At 36.0% G+C, this 22,927-nt stretch overlaps 1 protein-coding gene across 1 annotated transcript in view; it reads left to right on the top strand.

The window, feature by feature from the left end:
- The first annotated feature begins 256 nt into the window (after positions 1–256).
- Positions 257–22,927, top strand: part of cbsb (cystathionine beta-synthase b) — a 45,008-nt gene continuing 22,337 nt past the window's right edge. The window contains exons 1-8 of the mRNA XM_056464775.1: positions 257–364; positions 3,596–3,916; positions 7,123–7,229; positions 18,372–18,506; positions 18,740–18,819; positions 19,712–19,916; positions 22,213–22,304; positions 22,610–22,735. Coding sequence (XP_056320750.1) covers positions 3,603–3,916; positions 7,123–7,229; positions 18,372–18,506; positions 18,740–18,819; positions 19,712–19,916; positions 22,213–22,304; positions 22,610–22,735 — 1,059 coding nt within the window. The 5' untranslated portion in view covers positions 257–364; positions 3,596–3,602. The remainder of the gene's footprint in view (positions 365–3,595; positions 3,917–7,122; positions 7,230–18,371; positions 18,507–18,739; positions 18,820–19,711; positions 19,917–22,212; positions 22,305–22,609; positions 22,736–22,927) is intronic.

The following is a 22,927-nucleotide window of genomic DNA, read 5'->3' as shown; positions in this document are numbered from 1 at the left end:
GACAACAAACCAATTAAACTTGCTAGGCAAAATATAATGGATAACTAGCGAATTTCAGACTTCAGTTTGAAATCGATTCATTTACAGCGCTTTAAACGTGTCCTTAAATGATTTCTGTGGACGAGGGCACGACTAAATGTCGGCCTACCATTGGTTACGAGAAACGAACAGACACCCCCGCCGTAGCCAATCAGCGTTCGTCCCCAACAAGGTATTCTGGTACCTGATTGGTCGCCAACCTGGGTCTTTAACGCATGTGAGCAGCTGGCAAGCCGACTTCTTTTCACATTCACAGTCACACACGGGCAGGTCATCTCTGTAATCGGACCTCCGGCTCTCAAGTTTCTCTCTATCTGATAGTCAGGTGAGTAAAAATGTCCGTTCACATTTTAACCCTCAAGAACCATTTAATAACGATCACAAATGCACGCTTAAAGAGAATCACACAAACGGTACACATTGTATGCGAGTAGAAGATATTAATCTACTGTATCTCATTGAAGGTCTTTCCATTGAAGTGTTTTCTTAAAATGTAGACGGCTGTTGAGAGTGATGATAATAGGGCTCGAGTATGATGAAATCGGCATCCTGCGTCACAGCATCACGGTCAGCGCGAACACAATGAGCGCAGCGATTGCGTCATCTCACTTTACTGTAATATTTCGTTAATATGACACTCTCGTTTGCTGTAAGATCCATAAATACACCAGTGTGCTGTGGCGAATGTCGACCTAGAAATAATTTGAGCGATTATTTATTCATTAAGCATTACCTTTTGCTCTTTTGAGCAGCACAAATGGGAAATCCCAGCAAACTCTGAACATTTTGTTCTGGGATGTCTAACATTATAAAAGTCATTGAAAGTTTAAAAGTAGTGTAAGAATGTACATTTAAAAATAGCAGCAATAGTCTAAATACTAATATATCATTATAGTAATAAATATCTTCTGTTCGTACTATATCTTCTTTAATTCTGCTCGTTTTCACAATGTTTCTTATGTACATTTTCCTCCCAAATGAAGAAAGGACTTGTGTTTTTACTGTTGTGCACAGTACCGTGAGTCATGAAAACAGGCTTTGCACCATCGTTGACTGGAAAGTCACTCCTCTTTTTTTGAGTTCACTAAAGTTTGTCTGCAGAAAGCAGAAGTTCTTATTCCACGGTGTTGTTGTGCAAAATAGTTCTTTCTATGGATGCTATTCTGCTTTTAATTGAGGGAAATTGGGGTAAAGTTGGTTTTATTTTCACACATTCTGACTTTTTCTATAATAATATATTTTCAGAAAAGTATTGTTTCAAATTTTAAACAGGGAAATCATATTAGCAGCCAATGACTAACAGTCAACATTGTTCAGAGTGAGTTTAATAGAGCAAATGTTGTTTTGAAATCATACTTAAATGTGTTTTCAGACTGAATATTCAAATTAGTGTGGTAAACCGTTAAAACGAATGAATGTGCAAATATAAAACAAAACTTTACTTCAGTTTGAGAGAAGAGTGTGTTGCGTGTGTCAGTAGGATGTTTTTTTATTTCCTATGCAAATAAATATATATATATATATATATATATATATATATATATATATATATATATATATATATATATATATATGCATGCATGCAGAATTCCGCAGATTTTCCGCAGAATTCCACAGATTTCTTCATATTTTTAGCCCATCGTTAATTCTGTTTATTTACTTGAGTAAATGTGTGTAAATCTGTATTTATTCAGTTTTTAAATTAATTTCAGTAATATTATTGACTAATATGAAAATGTTCATCTTTTAGTAGATATATTATATGAGAGACTTGCTTTTGTTCTAATTGGATTGTCGTTTTAAACATTAAATAATAGTTAAAAAAATTATTATTTTTTTATTTCACTTATTAAGGTTTTAGTTATGATACTCCCTAAATAATTCCGCACAAATCTGCAGATATTACTTAAATTCTCTGCAGAAATGGCAACAAATGTCCGCAGATTCCGTATGGCCCATGCAAGCTGTTTATAGTAGTAAAATTGTGGTTAATCTAATGGTAATCAATACATCACATCATTACAAACAAACACTGTAACTATACTTTTACTCCACTTTTAAACCATGGTTAATTTTCATAAGTGTTATATCAGTAAAACGAACTGGATTTTGGAAATGTTCAGTCGTAAAGCTTTCTTTTGGCTCAAAGGCATTGTTGTGTTTCAGTGTATTTTTTCATTACATGAGTCACTTCCTGGTAGAATCGCGAGCGCATGAGGTACATGAGGGAATTGTTCTGTTCTGGATTAAGATGTAAAATATTTCCAGCTGCTTTTGAAATATGAAAACTCTGTGTCCTCTTTCCCCCACTGTTGAAATAGATCTGAATGATCTCTCCTGTGTTGATCATTAATAAATAATTTTTATATAAGGGAGCGTTTTTGCTTATTCATGATTTGACCAGCAGGACGTTGAGGTGTTGATAAGGTTGCTTTATTGTTGTCTTTGGCGTTCTTTGAGATTAGAAATATTTATAGCCCTAATGTAATAGATATTGTTATCAAGAATCAAGAAGTGTGTTGTTGTACACATTCAGGGTGATTTATAGTATGTTTTGTTTTGTCACAAAACCGTGTTATCTTGCTTTGTTTTGACTCTTGGTCTTTTAAAACACTGGAGATGTAATAGTTTCTGGGGGTCACGAAGTCTTAATCTCCACATTTTAAGACTTTAAATTGACCCAAAAATGAAACTGTACTTGCTTCCAAAACTTTGAGATTATTTTTTTCCTTTGATCACAAAAGAAGATATTTGGACGGAAGCTGAAAGTCTGTAACCATTGACTTTCATAGTAGGAAAGACAGATACTATGAAAGTCAGTGGTTACCCATTTCAAACATTTTTCTAAATATTCTCCATTGTATTCAAGAGAATAAAGAATCTCAGAAAGATTTGAAACAAGTAAAAGTTGAGTAAATGATGACAGAATTTTTTTGGGGTGAACTAACCCAAGACTAAGTCTTGAAACCAGCTCAGAAAGTTTTGAAGTAATGACTGTTAATGTAAAAAAAAAAAAAAATCAAAAATAAATAATATTTAGCAGTTTACTTCAGATGCAAAATGAATAAATCAAGCCTTGCTTTCCAAGAAACTCAACAGAATTAATAGTTTATTTTTATAAATAAGGACAAATATTGGTCTGTTGATTTAAAAAAATGACTTTCCCCATTGGGAGGCATTTTGTTTATTCTTTTAAAAGACTTTTAAGTATGTTTTAAATATCATAAGTTTTACATTTACACTTATAAAACCCTGAGAATGTTATCTTTTAAGGTGAAACTTCCAGAGCTTTCCATCTTCGCCGTTTTGGCTTTTCTGTGGCATGTTGGGATCCGTCAGTGTTGCATAACAACTTGGATGACATTAGTACAGTATTCAAACATAACAGTCAAAATCTAAAACGTCTAGCGCGATACGCCCACTTATTACAGAGGGGTTACATAATGTTTAATAACACAGTCTATAAAAGTCCTTATTGTGATTAAAGTGCTGTAAAACAGTAGGTGCAAGGAAAAAAAACAATGGTGAATGACGCTTAATATGGTTCTTCGCATAGGTAAACCATGCCAGCAGTACCATCTAGTTCAGAATCAGTTGGGACTGGTCCCGTCTGCCCACATGCTGCCAAAATGCTCTCAAATGCTGCAAATGGAGAGTCTGGCATCAACGGGGATGGTGACGATGTCTTCACTGGAAAGGCTGGACACAAGTTGAGTGAAACAAATGGGCGCCACTTGAAGAGTCTGAACGGACAGCACATGGAGAAGGGCTCAGAGGTTACCATGGAGAGGAAATGGATTCGACCAGATTTGCCCAGCAGATGCACCTGGAAGCTTAGTGACCTGAATACAGAGTCACCCCACAACCACAGCCAACGGTAGGACACTGGGTTCGAACACAGTTTTCTTAGAGTTCATTTTTTGTCAGTGTTTACAGAAAGATTCAGTCATAGTCTTGGGTTTAATTTGAACAAAAGTAACAAATTACAAATACTCAAAATACTGTAATTGAGTCGTTTATCTCAGAAATTGTGATGTACTAAGTAGTTTTAAAAATATGTACTTTAACTTTCCCTTGTGTGCATTTTTAGAGCAGTATACTTTTACTCCACTACTTTCCTTCAATCTGCAGTTACTACTTTATTTTTTCTTGTCTATAGGAATTAGAAAAATCAGTCCTGTGATTCATGTCCAATCAAATCACATCGTCATGAACTACCTCAAGACATAGGCGATTTATAATTGCAGCAAACTGTTTGGAGGCATTAAAAGTGTCAAAAAAGATGTTGAAAATCTTTACACACATTGACACAGAGACTGTTTAGATGCATGTCACTGATGAGAAGACAGATGTTTACTGTATGATGACCGAAATGGCTTTAAACAGCCAACAGGCACAAGAAGTCAACATGACGCCAGATTAACATTATACCCTAATGTTGTGGGGACATTTTGTTTGGAAATGAAAATTGGGTTTACATCAAAACTCAACGTCAGGCCAACGTCAATGTCCAACATCCAACCTGATATCAACCAAATATCAATGTCTAATGATGTTACAGCTTGATGTTGTGTGGACGTTACCACTATGACGTCTATAAGATGTTGGATTTAGGTTTCCATACCTGATAAATAAATGTCACGTCAATAAGATGTTGGCTTGATGTTGGATTTTGGTCACTTTCTAACACAACCTAGTCAACCATATATCAACGTCATTTGACGTTGTTATTGGAAATCAAATTAACATTGTCCTAAGGCGCTGGCTAGACATTGAATTTTGGTCACCTGACGTCACAACCTAAATCTAACCTAACATTAACGTCTTATGACATTGTGTGCCTGCTGGGCAATAACTAAATACACTACAGAATGTTATGTTTACACACATCCACAAATTAGATACACTAATAAAATTAGATGCACTACATTTTTAGGCAATAATGGTACTTTTACTTGAGTGTGCTTTATCAGTACTCTTTCCACCACTGACTATATTAGATATAAAAAAAAAATAGTTATAGTGTATAGTTATAGTATATTATAGTGTTTTTTGAATCCTACTATAGTAAAGTACATGGATTGATCTGTTGTGTATTTCTATATTTGCTATGGTACTGCAGCAACTACAGTATTATAAACATATTACCCAATATTGTTGTTTTCTACAATTCTCTCTAATCTATATTATAATGAATAAACCAGTTTACTGTAATAACTACAGTATTTATTAATATGTTTAGATTCACCACTATAAATAAAACTATAATATTTTACAAAGATTTAAAAATGCTTTAATATATGCAGTATAATACATTTACTATAGTATGGTTTATAAGACTTTAGTATTTATTATACATTACTGTTATTTTTTTCATCTGGGAGGGCGTTCTGTGGTTCACTGGCGAAATAAAAGCCTGAAAATTAAGAAGTGCATTTTTACATTTATTGTACAACCAAATTATTAATATTAATTGCTACCCTGTTGTTTTCCAATATTGCAGAATTTGCAATTAGAATATTATTTGTACAATTAATTTAGACCTAAAGGGGAAAGTTCACCCAAAACGGAAAATTCAGTCATCATTTACTTATTCTTCACTTGTTTCAAACCCTTATTTTTTCGTCGGACACAAGTTGAAAAAGAGTTACTGGTGACTTGCATAAAATTACTTTGTCCTTCTGTAGAAGTCAATGATAATAATAATAATAATAATACATTTTATTTGTAATGCACTTTTCTTAGACTCTAAGCGCTACAAGGCAAAATACTAACACTACAAGGCAAAATATCAACCATAGCAGAAAAAGCACAACAATAATAAAAGATGCAACCAAACAATAAAAAATATATACCGTAAGATAGAATAAAAAAACTGATCAAAAATGATCATCCTAAGTTAAAAGCAATGCTAAAAAGGTGAGTCTTAAGAGGTTTCTTAAAACAGTCCAGAAAAGCGGCATTTCTAATGCTGATGGGTTGTGCATACCACAGCTTAGGCGCACTGTATGAGAAAGCCCTATCACCCATGTTCTTGAGTTTAGAGCGTGGCTGATACAGGATAAGTCCCGATGCCGAACGAATACTGCGGGCTGGAGTGGCAAGAGTCACCAGGTCACAAATGTAACCAGGTGCTAGCCCATGCACTGCTTTGAAGGTTAAAATCAAGGTCTTAAAATCAATTCTTCACTTAATAGAAAGCCAGTTTAGTTGTTGAAGTACAGGAGTAAAATGGTGGTGTGTGTCAGACCCGTGCAGCAGAATTTTGAATATACTGTAATCTTCTGAGAGAACTTGTAGGTAATCCCCCCCCCAAAAATTAATTACAGAAATCAAGACGTGATGTGATAACGGAAGGGATATGCCTCTGCATCAGGTCGTGAGGGAAATAATCTAATCCGAGTAATATTGCGAAGTCGATGGATACTAGTTACCACACTCCTTAGAGTATCTTCTTTTGAACAGAAAAAGTAACTTGTAAAGGTTTGGAAACACTTGAGGGAGAGTAAATAGTGAGTTAATTTTCTTTTTTGGGGTGAACTACCCCTTTAAAGGTATTTAACCCCTTTAAAGGTATTTCTCTCTTTTGAGAGAAACAAAAGGGGTTCCAAACCTATGCACTTCTCTAATATTTGCATGATAGATAGCAGCATTGTTATTTAATATCAGGAAGGAAGATTCAGTAGTTTAATTTGAGCAAAAACAACAGAAACATAATTTAAAAGTCGGTTCCTGTTTTTCTTCATGTATTGCTCATATATTTGACATCATGGGGCATGTTCATACAAATGTTTTGTTTAAATATACACCCCTGCAATTAAAAAGACATATTTTTTTCCACACACACTCTGAAAATTCAAAAACATGCAGGTAACCTCTGTTTAACAACAGTATTCTTCCAGGAAGACAGTGTAACATTGAATTATCACACCCTTACCATACTCAGAAATCACTGTCAATCTGCAGACTCACTGTGATTCAGTTCAGTCTGTTGTGTTGTGGTTTGTTGTTGTTTGACTGTTGTCCTCATGTGTGATTTGTGGTTTTGTTACCGGGTTACCAAATGTAGCTTTTTTCTAACAGGACAAAGACGTCCGGTATCCTCCCCAACATCTTAAGCAAGATTGGAGAGACCCCAATGGTTCGCATGAACAAGATTCCCAAAGCTTTTGGCCTCAAGTGTGAACTCTGTGAGTATGATATGAGTGCATGTGTGTCTTCATACCGGGTTTCAGCAGCATGCTGTGTCGTGTCCCATGAGGACATGAAAGGTCACATGATCTTTTAAAGGCAGCCTGCAAAAGTGCATGTGTTGGCACGTGTGTCTAGGTTGGGAAGTAATGGTTGTGTTCTGGAAAGAGGAATGCGGGTGTTGGGTTTCGTTCTCCTCAGTTAAGTGAGGACATGAAGGGGTGAGTGTTTCCAGATTTGTTTAAACTGGGACACGGTTCACTCCAGCATTTTGAGTGCAGAAAACTGTTTATTTAAAGGTGCTGTATGAAGTTCTTGACTTTTATAAAACACAAAAATACCACAAATTGTTTTCAGATATTTAGAAAATATGCTAAGTCAGGGTAAGTTAGAGTTTGGCCAGGGGTGTAGATTTAGCATGGGCGAAGGAGACATGTCCCTACCAATATTCACCAACTACTGAAATGTCCCCACCAATAATTTAATTCACTTAAAATAAATCATGCAGTCAACATTAACCTGGACATGCAGAAAGGGTTAAATCATAGTCTCTACTTGAGTCGTACCGCCCCAAAACACAAATAAACATATTGTGATTGGCTGAGCCTTTGCCTGCTGTCATGTAAGAGGCTGTAGCTGCATTCAGATTTAACAACGCCAAAACAGCCCAGGCAATTTGCCTTTGCTAGAATAAGGTGTGTGAGGTGGGTGACACGCAAGTGAAGATGGCGGCAGCAAAAAAAGCTGGAAAAGAGGAGTTTTTTTTTTTTAAATAGTCACATAACGCACAAACTAACGTTATAGCAGGCTGATATATACCTCTTTCACACATACAGACCTTGATCATAGTGATCAAATCATGTGTGAACCCTTTCTGAAAATACCAGTAAACTCGTTCCGGTAATTTTCCAGAAAGAGAATTTGTAACATTAACGTTAATTTGCCAGAATGCAGCTCTGTGTGAACACAGAAGTTAAATTGCAGAAAAGAGCGCGTTCTCATCTAGAATGTGCTGACGTGAGACGTCTACTACAGCCAATTAGAACATTCAGACGCATTCACATCCGCACTGTTAATGAAAATAAAAGTCACATTTAGCTGCTGGATGTCAGTCAGAGAGGTGACGCGGTGGCACAGTAGGTAGTGCTGTCACCTCACAGCAAGAAGGTTGCTGGTTCGAGCCTTGGCTGGGTCAGTTGGTGTTTCTGTGTGGAGTTTGCATGTTCTCCCCGTGTTCACGTGGGTTTCAGCCGGCTGCTCTGGTTACCCACACAAAGACATGGTGTATTGAGTAGGCTAAATTGTCCGTAGTGTATGAGTGTGAATGGATGTTTCCCAGTGATGGGTTGCGGCCGGAAGGGCATCCGCCGCGTAAAACGTGCTGGATAAGTTGGTGGTTCATTCGGCTATGGCGACCCCGGATTAATAAAGGGACTAAGCCGAAAAAAAAAATGAATGGATGACTGTCAGTCAGATAATGTTTCTATGTTCCTCCTTAATGCCAACTGTGGAAAAAAATTATCAATAAAATGCATTTGATAAACTGCTGTTTGTTTACCTTCAAGCTCTGCTTCAGTTGGTTGAAGCGTGTGCACATGAAGCAGCCGGTGAGCGCCAGCACATACACATATTATGTACAATCAACCATCAACAAAAGCCTGACCCCTTCTGTGTTTACAAATACAAGCGCAGCCGTTTAGAGGTCGTTTGTGGTTAATGATGTCAGAATTTACCTGTATTTTGGAATGGATGTGTGAACAGTCTTTTCCTGAAAAATTCCGGAACGTCCGGAATTACCAGTAAAGTTGTTCCGGTAATTATCTGGATATTTACCGGTATCACTGTGTAAAAGGGGCTAATGTCAGTGCAGAATATGGTCTAAAACTAACTGCACAAACTAACTGCTAAATGTAAAAGTATAAATAAAATTATCCCTGTCAGCTCTCCTAATCTCTCAGAGTAGACTAGCATGTCAATTTTCAGTTGAATCTATTTGTCAAATAACTACAGCCTGTGCTTTATCTACTTTTATTATTACTGATGTATGAGACATGGATTAAAATAAAATCGAATAGCATTGCTAGTTGTGTATTTTGTGCTAGTTGTCCCCACCAATGTCAAGAGCAAACCTACACCCTTGAGTTTGGTTCCAACTTACTTCAACACTCCAACCAGGAAGTTTCTAGTATACCTAGAAAGAGCTTGATTAGCTGGTTCAGGTGTGTTTAATTGGGGTTGGAACTGAACTCTGCAGGGCATCAGCCCTCCAGGACCAAGTCTGGGCACCCTGTGCTAAGTGAACCTACTGGTTTATCTGAAAAAAAAGAAACAATGCTAAAGTCCATTATTCTCCTTTTGAAAATGTGTGTTCTGTCTGTTTTGGCTTTGGTTTAACCTGCCCTCTGCCAGTGTGCCCAATAAAATTTAAGCTCCCTGGGCTGAACACAATTGCTGTGTTCCAATTTGCCTACTTGTACTATATACTAAAAGTACTTTTTTTGTAAAGAAGAGTACATACTTTTGATTGTGTAACAGAAGAATATGCAACCTTGGGCCTAACTATTTCCTCTTTAATGGGCCATTGTGTTGCTTAGTTAAGTGCCCTGTCAATGGTCTCGACACATCCACATTTCATTCATATTTATTTTTCTACCTCAGCAGCAGCAGGTTAATGTGCAATTCGCGAGTCTTTCATGCAGAGAAATCACCTCAGGTCTTTGGATAATTATGCATTCAGAAGTTAATATCAAAACACCTCTTTATAGAAGTTCACATTGTTGCAGATGAAAAAAAAAAACATGGAAAATGTGATTTAAATATTTTCCTGTTAGGCTAGATATTATCTAATAGTCAGGGGTCGTACGGGTGCTGGAAATCCTGGAAAATGCTTGATTTGTAATATAGTGTTTTTAAGGTTAGAAAAGTGCTTGGATTTTGGACAAAGTGCTTGAACCTGCTTGAATTTGAAATTGCAACCGGTTTTCACTGCAAAATGTTCACCGCATGCACAGATTTAGAAGACATTCACGCAGAATGCACCAAATGCAGCGCTCAGGATCAGTTTAAAATGGTTGACATGTCAACTTGCTTCAGTAAACATTTCCCGCAGCGCCTACCCGGCCTTAAAGTTCTTCTGATTGGCCCACTGCCCTTGCACTGAATGTGAATGGATTGGTTAATATTACCTGTCAATCACTCAGTCCATGTCCTCCTACAAGTGACAGGGAGCTACAGCTGCAAAAATGTAAAGGTCTGAAGATGAGAGTATGAAAACAACACTGACAGGTTTTGTTTTAGAAACCACCTAAAGTTCTAAATAATATTATATTATGTTTCCTTTAACCCCGTAACTGTCACCATTTGAAAGGTGGGCCATTTGCATACAGTTACAACAGTACCTTAGTCCTAACCTAAAGTAATATTGACAATAATAAAAAGTAATATTGATGAAAGCTTACAAACTATGGTTTCCATACTTGGTGACTGATTTTCAAAACAGTTGACATAGGAACAGTTCATTAATTTGCAGCAAGAATATTCTCTGACTCAAAAGGATATCATTTGTTACATGGATTTTAAATAGCAGTGCACATGAAATATCATGAATGCCTGGTCTTGAAAGTTTTGTACTACGCCCAAACAAAATCTGACTATAAGCTCATTTTTTAGATATTAACTTTAGGTAGAAAGAGACCAAACTTAAAAAGCTTCATCCAATAACTGATTTTTTTTTTTAAAAATTTTTGGGTGAACTATCCCAATAAATCTATGCTACAGAGTTTTCAACAATTTAAGTTGAAATGTCATATTGTTTTTTATTTTTTTTATTAGCACAATGGATTTAAATGTGAAAAAGTACATACAGCATATATAAACGTAAAGTAATTTACTGTGGTTATTAGGTGCTGGAAAAAAAGCATAAAAATGCACCTTGAAAGTGCTTGAAAGGTGCTGGAATTAGAAGTTTGAAAAGATGTAAGATCCCTATTATAGTAATTCAAACACCTTTACTAAAGCCTCTCTACTATATTTGTAGGTTGTTCACACTTTTTTTTTTACCCACGTTTGCAGTTTGAATTGAGTTAACATTTAAACTATTGAATTAATGTTAATAAGGTCCAAAGCATAATTTATTGTGGCCAATTTTTGCGGTTCGAGTATGGACAGTTCTACACTTAAAATTTCTATAGGAAGTATTAGACCAATCTTTGACATCCTTTTTTTTTTTATTATTATAATTTTTTTTTACCAACAGTTTGGAACACATAAATCTTTTTTTAATACTATTTAGGATAGTATGCAAAGTCTATAGCTGCGTCCCAAATGGCACACTATGCACTTATGCACTATGTACTTATGCAGCAAAGAGCAAAGTATATGTATGTAGTATCGTTCTAAATGGAACACTAATGGTTTTTTTACTAAACGTAAATTCAAACTATTTCCCAGATGACGTTTGCCAAATTAGTGAAATAAATGACCAAAGTACCAAATAATACCTGCCATAGGTATAACCGCATTAACCATCGGGAGATGCTATAATCACTCTTGTAGGAGAATTTTACTTTCACAATCCAAAGTAAAATCCAACATGTGCTGCGGGTAGCTCCGCCCATTTCGCTACGTGAGCAAAACTGCGGACGTTGAGTTTGTGAAGTGTCCATTACACAGTTCATTTTACCAGTGGAATGAGTGCACCATCCAGGTATTTAAAGTGCACTTATTCTTTTTATAGTTTTCAGTGTGAACGCACTTCTTACACTATACTACAAAAAGGCGTAGAATAGTGCGCAAGTATGCGATTTGGGACACATCTTATTTTACTGTTAGTATACGTCTATTTCATTTCAGTCATGATGAATATTTGTGCGCATGGCCAAAAACGTGTTGTCCGGAGGCCAGTAGTAACCTCTGATATGAAACGCAGATTCATATACATTAACATAAGGTTGTTTTAATTTAGCACATAATAAAACCTGTTACAAACATGTAAACATTACCTGAGCAGCTTACAGTGTAAGACTGACCCATCAGGCACACTAGCTCCTGTTTGTGTCATTAATCTGGCAACCTGTGTGTGCCTCGAGTCATTGGAGTGAAAAAACCCTCTTCTATATTTTGAATATGCACAGAAATATCTATTTCAGCCACTTCACACCTGGCAATCTTACAAACTGCACCTTTAAATCACACATTTCTTATTAAAGCACACTTTTCTTATATAATTGCTAATGTTCTATGTATGCAGAATGTGTAGTATGTTTGTACTCGCAGTGTTCATTAAAACAATTGGTGAAATACAATCCAAGGTCTTCCTTTTACTGCTGAGGTTGTAACATGTGTTTTCAGAGTTATTCAGTTTACTATTCTGTGTCCATGGGAGAGAAGTTATGAATGGCCACTGACGCTGTAGATCACATGACACTGAAAAGACAATTATAGCACGTTCAGTTTCCATTCACAGAACACGCATGTAGAACATGTCTTTCTAACGGCCACAATGTTTCTTAATGAAAAGAAGTACCCACAGTAGTCGTTTTTTCTTTGAATGCAGAAACAGAGTTTAAAGAACAACTCTTGGTGGTTCCTTGGAACTTTACTAAACTGAGAAGTGTATGGGAGGTATTTCCAAAAAAAAAAAAAAAAAATATATATATATATTTATATATATATATATATTTATATATATATATTTATATATATATATATATATATATATATATATATATTTATATATATATATATATATATTTTTTTTTTTTTAACTTTAAAGTCTTAGTTAATCTAAAACTTTTTGTTTGTGTGCTAATGGTTTCAGTGGCCCGTAGCTAATTTAGTACATCATTAACAGTGAAACAAAAATTCTCAGCAAAGCAACAAATCAACTTGGTATTCAATAAATGGCTAAAGACTTATTTCTCTCCTTTTTTTGGTCAACACCATAAACTAGACATGTAATACTAGAACTTCTAATCTACTCAATAATTGTTGTTTCTTGTTTATTTATTGTATTATTTACAAACTGCTATGCTACGCATGTACACCAAGCTATATTTATTTGTGACTCTGGTCTTATGTTGCACATGTATGTTTTAGCAATAGTCAAAAATATACTGTATGGGTGAAAATAATCTTTTTTTTTCTTTCCAAAGTTAAAATATCTTTAGAATATTAAGTAAAGCTCATAATCTTCCAATTGTAATCATACAAAAACTCACTTTTTGATTTGTGTGCATGGCTAGGAACTTAATTTGGACTACTTTAAAGAGATTTTTTTTTACCTTCTATGATTTTTGTTTCTTAACTGAGATTGAGAATAAAATCTGCTCCATTAAATTAAACCATAGTTTTATTTTGATGGTTGACTTCCATCTTTTTTTATTACATTATAAACAATTTCTTTTGTGAAACTCAATGTGAATTACTATAAGATTGAACCACATTTTATATATTAATATATATTAATAATATCTTTTTTTTTTTAATCCACCCCTATTTTTTTAAATTAGTGATTTACTGAATAATTTAGTTAAAATTGGTTGATTCTTTTAGAAAGAATTGTTATTGGTCAAACAGAAGTAGAGTACAGAGATCCAAATACTTTACAGAAATAACAGTATTTCGTGACTTGAAAACACTGAAGCTGTTTTATAATTATACATTAGACTGTTTGCAAACCCAGATTGAAATGTTTGTTGGATGTTCAATAGACTCGCGCAACACTGGAACACTGCTCTGAAAAAGGTGGCAACTACGTTATATGACCTTGAATGTTTTTTTTTTGCCACACATTTTCGTAAAACTACCCTGGAAAGCAAGGCTGTTATGAATTAGAGTTTTTAAATGTGTTTTTATTTCAATATTGGTTTTAAATTGCTGTTAATTTCGGTTTAATTATTTTAGTAATGGTTTGTTAGTTTTAGTTTATTTTTTTATTTTGTGAACATACTTCTAGTTTTTATATTTTTTTAAGTTTTTTAGTAATTCTAGTGTAACAGAACACAACCAGTCTTGACCAAAGCAAAGAGTATTGTATGCACAGCTTACACTCTTGTATAAACCTCTTAGTAATAAAAAATAAAAACTCTTTGAACAAACTAAATCCGAAACCATACAAATGCAACAAATAAAAGTAAAAACTGCAGAGAATTCTGACTAACTACTTAAAATAAACGATCATACTGTATGTAGTTTCATATGCATATGTAAAACATGTATTTAAGAATGTGTGTGTGTAATCATGAACATGAATGATGTGATTAGTTGTAAAAGCGCCATCTACTGGTACTTCTCTAAACATCCGCAGGTCAGATTTTCCACAACAGAGTGAGTGCTTATGAATTCTTAAAATTATCATTTATTTTTGCTAATTATTATTTTATTTCATTTCAATTTTTTGTTAAGTTTTGTGTAGATTAAGTTTTCACATATTGTGACTTAAAAAGACATGCATTTCAGTTATTGAAAATGTTTTTTTAACTATAACTTTATTCTTACATGGTTTCCGCTACATTCATTCTTCCATGGTGGGGCGCCACGCCAAGAATTATCCCGCCACGGCTACATTACAGCTTCTCATTCAAAACATATTATTTTTTTAATAGCGGGTGATAATCGCACCAAAATGTATTAAAGGGTAAGTGAATTATAACAGCGCAAACCTTTCTGTAACCGTAGTAGTGCTGTGCGTCATTTGTTTAACCCTTTAATGGCCCGTTTCCACTGAGTGGTACGGTACGGTTTGGTTAACTTTTATGGCCGCTTTTACGCCCACCAAAAGGGTACCCTTGTTAGTGGAAACGCAAGCCTGATAAAGGTGACCCGTACCGTACCAGTCAGTGGAAACTGACTGACTGACAGGTGCGTGATTAGTGAGGCCAGCAAACACGACGTATAGCTGTTTCACTACATCAGGACGCATTAATACCGGAGGCATTAATAAATGTTCCTAGCAAATCTAATAAATGCTGGAGACATACTCGTTACATAAACGCACTAAATCGTGCCTCAGCAGCGTTTATTTGAGAGCGCACAAGAAGATCTGTGCGCTCTTAAAGCGGCTTATATTTGAGGGGGCGTGCAAGAAGTTTTGTGCACGAGTAAAGGCAATCGCGCACAAGCAAAGAGATCCGCATGCTCGTAGGCTATTACATAAATGCGATCTCGACTTCTAATACTGCGCTTATGACATTTGTCATTTAAATAACGCCACAGGTAGTTGGTAGATCTGTGTAAAAAAGGCCTGCCACCACAGCTGGAAAAAATCCTAGAGGAAACACTGTCTTGGATTTAGTTTTCATTTACTAAAATAACCTAGATAGAAATAGAAATTGCTTCAACTGCTTCCCAAAAGACCGGTCAGACCTCTTTAGATCAGCATTTTAACTGTCTGTTCTGCTAATACTCATAAAATAAACCAGGCCATCAAAATAGCCCTCGGCAGTTCTTGGGGGAAAGGAATGCATTGGGCGTTTTGTTGTACATGCGTGACGCGCGTATCCATGTGGCTGTTGTGCAGTTTGGTTTGGAACATAAACATTAGCATATTCAGTACAATAACAATGTGCCCAAAAACCGAGTTCCATGCATGCTTCGGCAAACTAAGACTCACAAAATGGCTGTAGTCTATTTGCGAAAGGTGAACGAGTTTAGCCGCATGGGTCAAAAGTGTGGTGGGTCTTTAGCTAAGCCCCTTCTTTAGTCTAACAAGCGCTGTTTGAAAGTGGTATTGTGTGGAAGTCAAAGCCTTTTGATTCTAAATGCTTTAATGAGCCCTATAATGGGGATTCAAAGTGTCTAGCAATTTCATGTGAGCAAGATTACCCTTTGGCCAGTTGAGCCGACGGGTTTTGGCATTACACATGTGGAATTAGCTGACTAATTACATCTAGGTTGGTGCATATTTCACATATTTGCATGTGTGATTGTGTGTTTGGGCTGGAATGGAGGGGCCCAGATTACAGTACAGTAAAAGGCTTTTAGGGTTCACTGAGTGAATTTGGTCAACAGATAATTCACACAGGCAAGGAATAAATAGTGCCGTCTGGATGAAAACACAAATGTATTGCCAGTAGTGTGTTCTTTGAGAGTGTAATGTGTTATTATGACCTGTAATCAAAATTGTATCTGCTTCAGAAAAGCTTGGACCTTTTATAAATGTAGTTTGATGACTGTCTTTACATGACTGTTTTAAATGAATTTGAATTGTAAATTATTAATGTAAAAATTTGGCAGTTTGAGGCTCCTTGGTAGTCATACACAGCACATTTCTGGATGTTCATATTAATCAAATTTGTTCTTACCCTATTCATTTTTGTATTAATCATAATCTAAATTTGTAGTTTTAATAACAACATGTACAAATGAGAAAAGGTGGTTTGGTTAAAGGAACTCTTCATCTTTTTTTTTTTATTTAAATGGGCTCATTATACAACTGTTGAACAATTTAGCTTAGCATAAATTGTTGAATCCGATTGGATCATTAGCATCTAAAAAATATTGTGTACTAAGATAGATGTAAAATGGGAAGTTGCTATTTTCTAGGTCCAGATGGCTGAAAACTATACTCTCAACTACATAGAATTTTTCACGAGATGCTAATGGTCTAGTCCGATTCAATGATTTATGCTAAGCTAGGCTAAAAGTTCTGCTGCCAGGCCTGGAGGTTGTCTGAATGGATTAAAAAAATGGTCAAAACTGTTTAAATCTAGGTGACTTGTAAAATTATCTTATTTTCAAAAAAATGAAGTGTTTCTTTAACGCCAACCTGATTTCACCAAGTAGGATATGTTCCTGGAAATCTATGTTGATTCTGGAACAACATTCCAATCAGAATTAAGAAATGTGTTTAGATTAGATTAGATTAGATTCAACTTTATTGTCATTACACGTGTACAAGTACAATGCAATGAAATGCAGTTTAGGTCTAACCGGCAGTGCAATAGCAGCAAGTGCAGGATACAGGTATAAGTTATGAAGTGCAGTTATAGAAAAAACATGGTGATATTTACAGATGGATGTACTATGAACATTATATTAGCTATGAACAGAGATTTACAATAAATTAATAAATGTACAGGCTGCTATTAATAATCAGAAGTGTACAGATAGTGTGCAGAATATATGTACAGGATGCTATTAATAATCATAATTGTGCAGATAGATCAACATAATCACAAATGTACAGTGGATGTGTACATAATTATAAATGCCCATGTGCAGTGGGTATGTACATTTCAAATAAGTTAATCAGTGCAATGTAGTGCAATGAATATGTGCAAATGTTAAAAAATCCTCACAATCAGTGCAGTGATTGTGAGGAGTATAAGTTTGAGGAGAGTGGGGGCTGTATTGGGAGGGCAAAAGAGTCAGTGAGGGGCCGAATTTAAAAGGGAGACAGCTCTAGGGAAAAAGCTGTTCCTCAGTCTGCTGGTTTTTGCCAGGGGGAGCCTGAATCACCTGCCGGAAGGCAGGAGTGAAAACAGTCTGTGAGCAGGGTGAGAGGAGTCCTTAAGAATACTGCGTGCTCTGCGCAGACAGTGTTTCTTCTGGATGTCCTCTATGGCTGGCAGTGTGGCTTACGCTCAGCAACAGAGCAGCTTCCATACCAGACTGTGATGCAGTTGGTCAGGATGCTTTCTATTGTGCAGCGGTAGAAGTTTACCAAGGCAGCTGATGAAAGCTGGTTCTTCTTAAGTTGTCTTAAGAAAAATAGGCGCTGGTAAGCCTTCTTGACCAGGCTGGAGGTGTTGGTGGTCCAGGAAAGGTCCTTTGAGATGTGGGTCCCCAGGAACTTGAATGATGAGACTGGCTCTACGGCCATTCCATTGATGTAGATGGGATTATGTGAGCCTGTTCGTCCCTTTCTGAAGTCCACAATGAGCTCCTTGGTCTTGTTATTGTTAAGGAGCATGCTTACTGTTTATTTTAAATTTAGGCTTACAGTTAGGTTTTTTGCACGTCCACATGATTGTAATAATTGTAATAATAATAATTATAATAATAATAGGCATGGATTACGTTTTCAAACAAAAATTATGTTCCAGGATCAACATAGATGTTTATCCAGGATCACATTGTACTTGGCAAAATCATGACGTGTGTTTTATTAAGGTGCTTATTTTTTTGTATTTATTTTCCAGTGGCTAAATGCGAGTTCTTCAATGCTGGTGGCAGTGTAAAGGACAGAATCAGCTTGCGAATGATAGAAGATGCTGAACGTGATGGCACCCTTAAACCTGGAGACACCATCATTGAGCCTACATCAGGAAACACAGGTCTGTATATGCACCATTATGGTAATTCTCATTGTTTTATTGTAATCTGTCATGAAAGCAAGTACCGGGTGTTCTTAGCTTTTCCATGTTGAGAAAGAGCCTTTGCTCTATTCATTTAATTCAGAAACTGGAATGCTGTAGGACCAGATAAACGTGTCATGTGCCAACTTGTGTGGCACCAAAAAACAAACCATGATTATTTGAAATGGGGACTCTCACGTTTGCTTTTTCAGGTATCGGTCTTGCTCTGGCAGCAGCGGTCAAAGGTTATCGCTGCATCATTGTCATGCCTGAGAAGATGAGCATGGAAAAGGTGAGATTATGAAGATTAGTATGAAGTGAACATTCACACAAAATGAATTTTTATATTTAAAGGAACACTCCACGTTTTGAAAATGAGCTCATTTTACTACTTCCCTGGAGGTAAATGGTTGAGTTTTACCATTTTTGAATCCATTCAGTTGATCTCTGTTTCTGGCGGGAACCCTTTTAGCTTAGCTTAGCATAAGTGATTGAATCAGATTAGACCATTAGTATCTCCCTCAAAAAATTCTAAAATCAAGGAACTTTGCTGGCGTACCATGGCTGTATCAGAGTTTATACAGTACCTAAAAATAGTCCCTAACTAGGTAACAGTGTTGCGTAATATCATTGTGCCTGCTATAGCCATAGCACCAAAGCCCCTTGAATATTATGCCGGAACAAGAGTATATTTCCTAGCCATTTCAGCCTTGAAAATAGCAACATTTCATTTTTTGGTTGTCTTAGTACATGATGTAACTACACAAGAGTCGAGCTTTCAATAGGAAAATAATCTAAACTTTAGACTATTAGCATCTTGTTCAAAAATGTTAATCTAATGCGATGATCTATGCTAAGCTAAGCTAAAAGTGCTTCCGCCAGACCCGGAGATCGGAAACTCAACAGTTTAACTCTGTAGGACTCGTAATATGTGCCTATTTCCAAAAAAGGTGGAGTTTAATGATGTGAAACAAAACCGAAAGAGAGAATTTTTTTTTCTTTTAAGTTAAGCGACTCAATGTGCGTTTACACAGACAAAAAATGGAAGTAGCACAGTGGAATGCATACTTGCGCTCTGTATGAATGGCCCCTAAATCCTCCTGATTTTGCAGCAGTCCTTCTGCTAATGTTTGTGTTGCATGTGAATGTACGTTTTCATAGTCCTGTGTTTTGTGATGTCTTAGGTAGATGTGCTCCGTGCTCTGGGTGCTGAGATTGTTCGTACCCCAACCTCGGCCCGCTTCGACTCTCCTGAGTCTCATGTGGGAGTCGCGTGGCGTTTGAAGAATGAGATTCCTAATGCTCACATTCTTGACCAGTACCGCAATCCCAGCAATCCTCTGGCCCACTACGACACCACTGCAGAGGAGATCCTAGAACAGTGTGGCGGTAAAAATCCATTAATGTGTTTTAGGGTTACGTAGTGATGTAGATACTTTTCAAGAAAGTTTATTAGTTTCATTCAACAGTGGTTTTTCAGAAGGCCACAGATTTCTAATAAATATGTTCACTCTGAGGCTTTTAATGATTTTAATAATTGTTCTAGTGTTCTAATTGTTATAGACACTATATTCATTCCTATAAGCACATAAATAGGTAGGGATTTGTTGGAATAAAATTGTGTCTTTTTTAACTGCATTACAAGCATCTCACACATATATTTTTAATATTTATATTTTATTTTTAAATAAAAGAGCTCACAGTGTCTGGTGGTGTTGATGCTATTGTGTTGCTTCATTGTATTAATTTTGAAGTTTTAATTAATCATATCCCAGCAAAAAAAAGGGTTTGTTAGATGTGCAAACATAGACATCTAGGTTAAAACATTTTGGAAAATTGTCCAAAAATAGACTAGTCATCAAATAGATAGGAATTATTGACAAAACTAATTAATGTAAGAATTAATGTAAGATTTGAGAAATCTCAGAAATTTTTATGCATCCACATGGACAATGCAAACATCTACATTCACACCCCATGGAGCGAGAATGTGGGAAAAGCTCTCTCCCGCACTCCCTTCCCTTCCCCTACTCTTACCCCTCACCAAACTCACAGAAAGGTCGTCTTAACTCACAGAATGTTCATCTCAATTTATGAATGTTCTGTATCAATGAAAATGACTTTTTGCATCATGTTTGATGTCATTTGTAATGTCTCCGTGTGACGGGTACAATGGTCTCATTCCCATAATAGACATAATCAAAATAGATAAATAACTTCAGGTATCTTTTGAACCACTGCTAAGGGTGTGCCTTTACCTAGGGTGCTTCTATTGAAATGACCAATTGTTCCCTATAGGCAGAAACTCTTCAGATCTAACATGCCATTAAATGCAAATGACACACACCCCTCCTTAAAGAAGATCCTTGGTTTGACTACTTAAAGGAAATTTTTTAAATGTTCGGGGCGATTCTGTAACCTCTCATGCTCTATACTATGTATATTTTGAAGTCAGGTATGCATCTTTTAATCTTTGATGTATCTTTGAGAATTTGATGTCTTTGATTGATTGTTTATGAATTGGCATAACACATATTTACCTGACTATTAAATTGTTATGTTTGAACGCATTCAGCTTTCTCTGTAATTATTCATTCTAGAAGATTACGCTGTGTTCTTGTTTCTGCACTTCCTGCGTCAGGTCAGTAGATGGACTAAAATCCAGTTGGGTTGGAGTATTGGGCACACTAATTGTATTTTAGGGATCCGACGGACTCTTGATTGATTCAAGTGTACTTGTGTGGAAAAAAGGTTAATTCCATCCAGGGCAACAAGAAGTTGCACGATTAACCTTCATAGGATACCTGTCCCTTGTTTGAAAGTAATATTATTCTAAATAAACAGTTCATGGGAAACCATGAGCTTGGCTAAACCAAAATTATTATAGAGAACAGTAGTCGGTTACATTAATAATAATGGCCTTGACCTCTGATTAGAAAAGGGGTGTACATCTAAGGGGGACTAAACAAAAATACTTTAGAATGAGTAAGCATAGGAGCGGCCATCTAAAAGTATTAGTCAATTGCCTCTGTATAATAATCAAGACTGACGAGAGTGTGACTGTGAGGGATGCCATCAGCCGGGGCGATTACTCTGAGCGACATGAGCACCCGAATGAACAAATGTAATAGTTACGAGTGAAGACAAAAGGTTCAAACATTAATCTAAATTGTATATTGATATAATCTTCTTAATGTTTTATGATTGGAGTCAGATAAAATAAAAGATAAATATATTATTATTCTAAACTACCTCATAATTAAACTGGAGTCAGTGAAGTTAAACTAAAACAACATTGTGCACTGGAAAGGCCGAAAACGCAGTGAACCTTTATCCACCAGTAAACACCTTCATTGGGTCAACCGGGTGGACCTTACAACGTGAAATCTGTACAATCAATCTGTGTTCATGACTAGTCTATTTATTTGACTGCTGTCTAAAACTGAGCCCTGTTTTAGCCTTGTAATTTAGCCTTGTTCTAGTCTAGATGTCTATTAGACATCTAAACCCAAAACTTATTGGTGGGTTATCTTCATCTTAATTCACATGCTAAATTACAAAACGGCAACAACAAACAAGTTCAAATTTTAATTTAGTTTTTTCTTCAGATGAAGATGAGAGCCCAACCAGGCCTTTGGCCCAAAGGACATGCATTTGCTGATGTTTATGTGTTTGCCTTCTGTAGGTAAAATAGACATGCTGGTGGCTGGAGCTGGCACTGGTGGCACCATCACTGGCATCGCTCGCAAGCTAAAGGAGAAATGCCCTGATATCAAGGTGAGACTCGGATTGCTTCGTCAACTCCAATCTAGTATAAATCAGTGTGTTTTCTTCAGTTTCTGAATTTAATGTGGTTATTTAATTTGATTTATTTTAAATCTTATTTATGCGGTTTAATTATTATATACTTTTTTCAATTTTTTTTTACTTTTTTATTTAGAGTAATACAAAATGATAATTATTGGAAATGAGTTTCCTTTCCCACATCAACGTCAATACACCAAATCTCTTAATAATTGTTACTTTGTGAAGATCCTTACTTTGCATCATAAATGAGATTGTATTTATTTCTTTATCTTCAGATTGTTGGAGTGGATCCTGAGGGCTCTATCCTAGCTGAGCCAGACGAGTTGAATAAGACAGATAAGACTCAATATGAGGTTGAAGGCATCGGATATGATTTCATCCCCACAGTTCTGGACAGATCTGTAAGTGTACAGTTGCACAGTAGACTTTTAAATGATCATTTACTGATGGTAGCTCTTTACAGTGACGCACCCTTAAAACATTCTAGCTAGGGATGCTCATTTTGGTTAATTTTGCCAACCGACAACTGCCGCTCGTTAATCAAATTAACTGTTAATTAAAAAATAATAATAATTCACATGTCTATTTTGTGT

The sequence above is a fragment of the Danio aesculapii genome, chromosome 9 (genome assembly GCF_903798145.1).
Source record: "Danio aesculapii chromosome 9, fDanAes4.1, whole genome shotgun sequence".
Taxonomy (NCBI): Eukaryota; Metazoa; Chordata; class Actinopteri; order Cypriniformes; family Danionidae; genus Danio; species Danio aesculapii.
The sequence above is the reverse complement of the archived record's forward strand: the minus strand, read 5'-3'. Positions and strand labels throughout refer to the sequence as shown.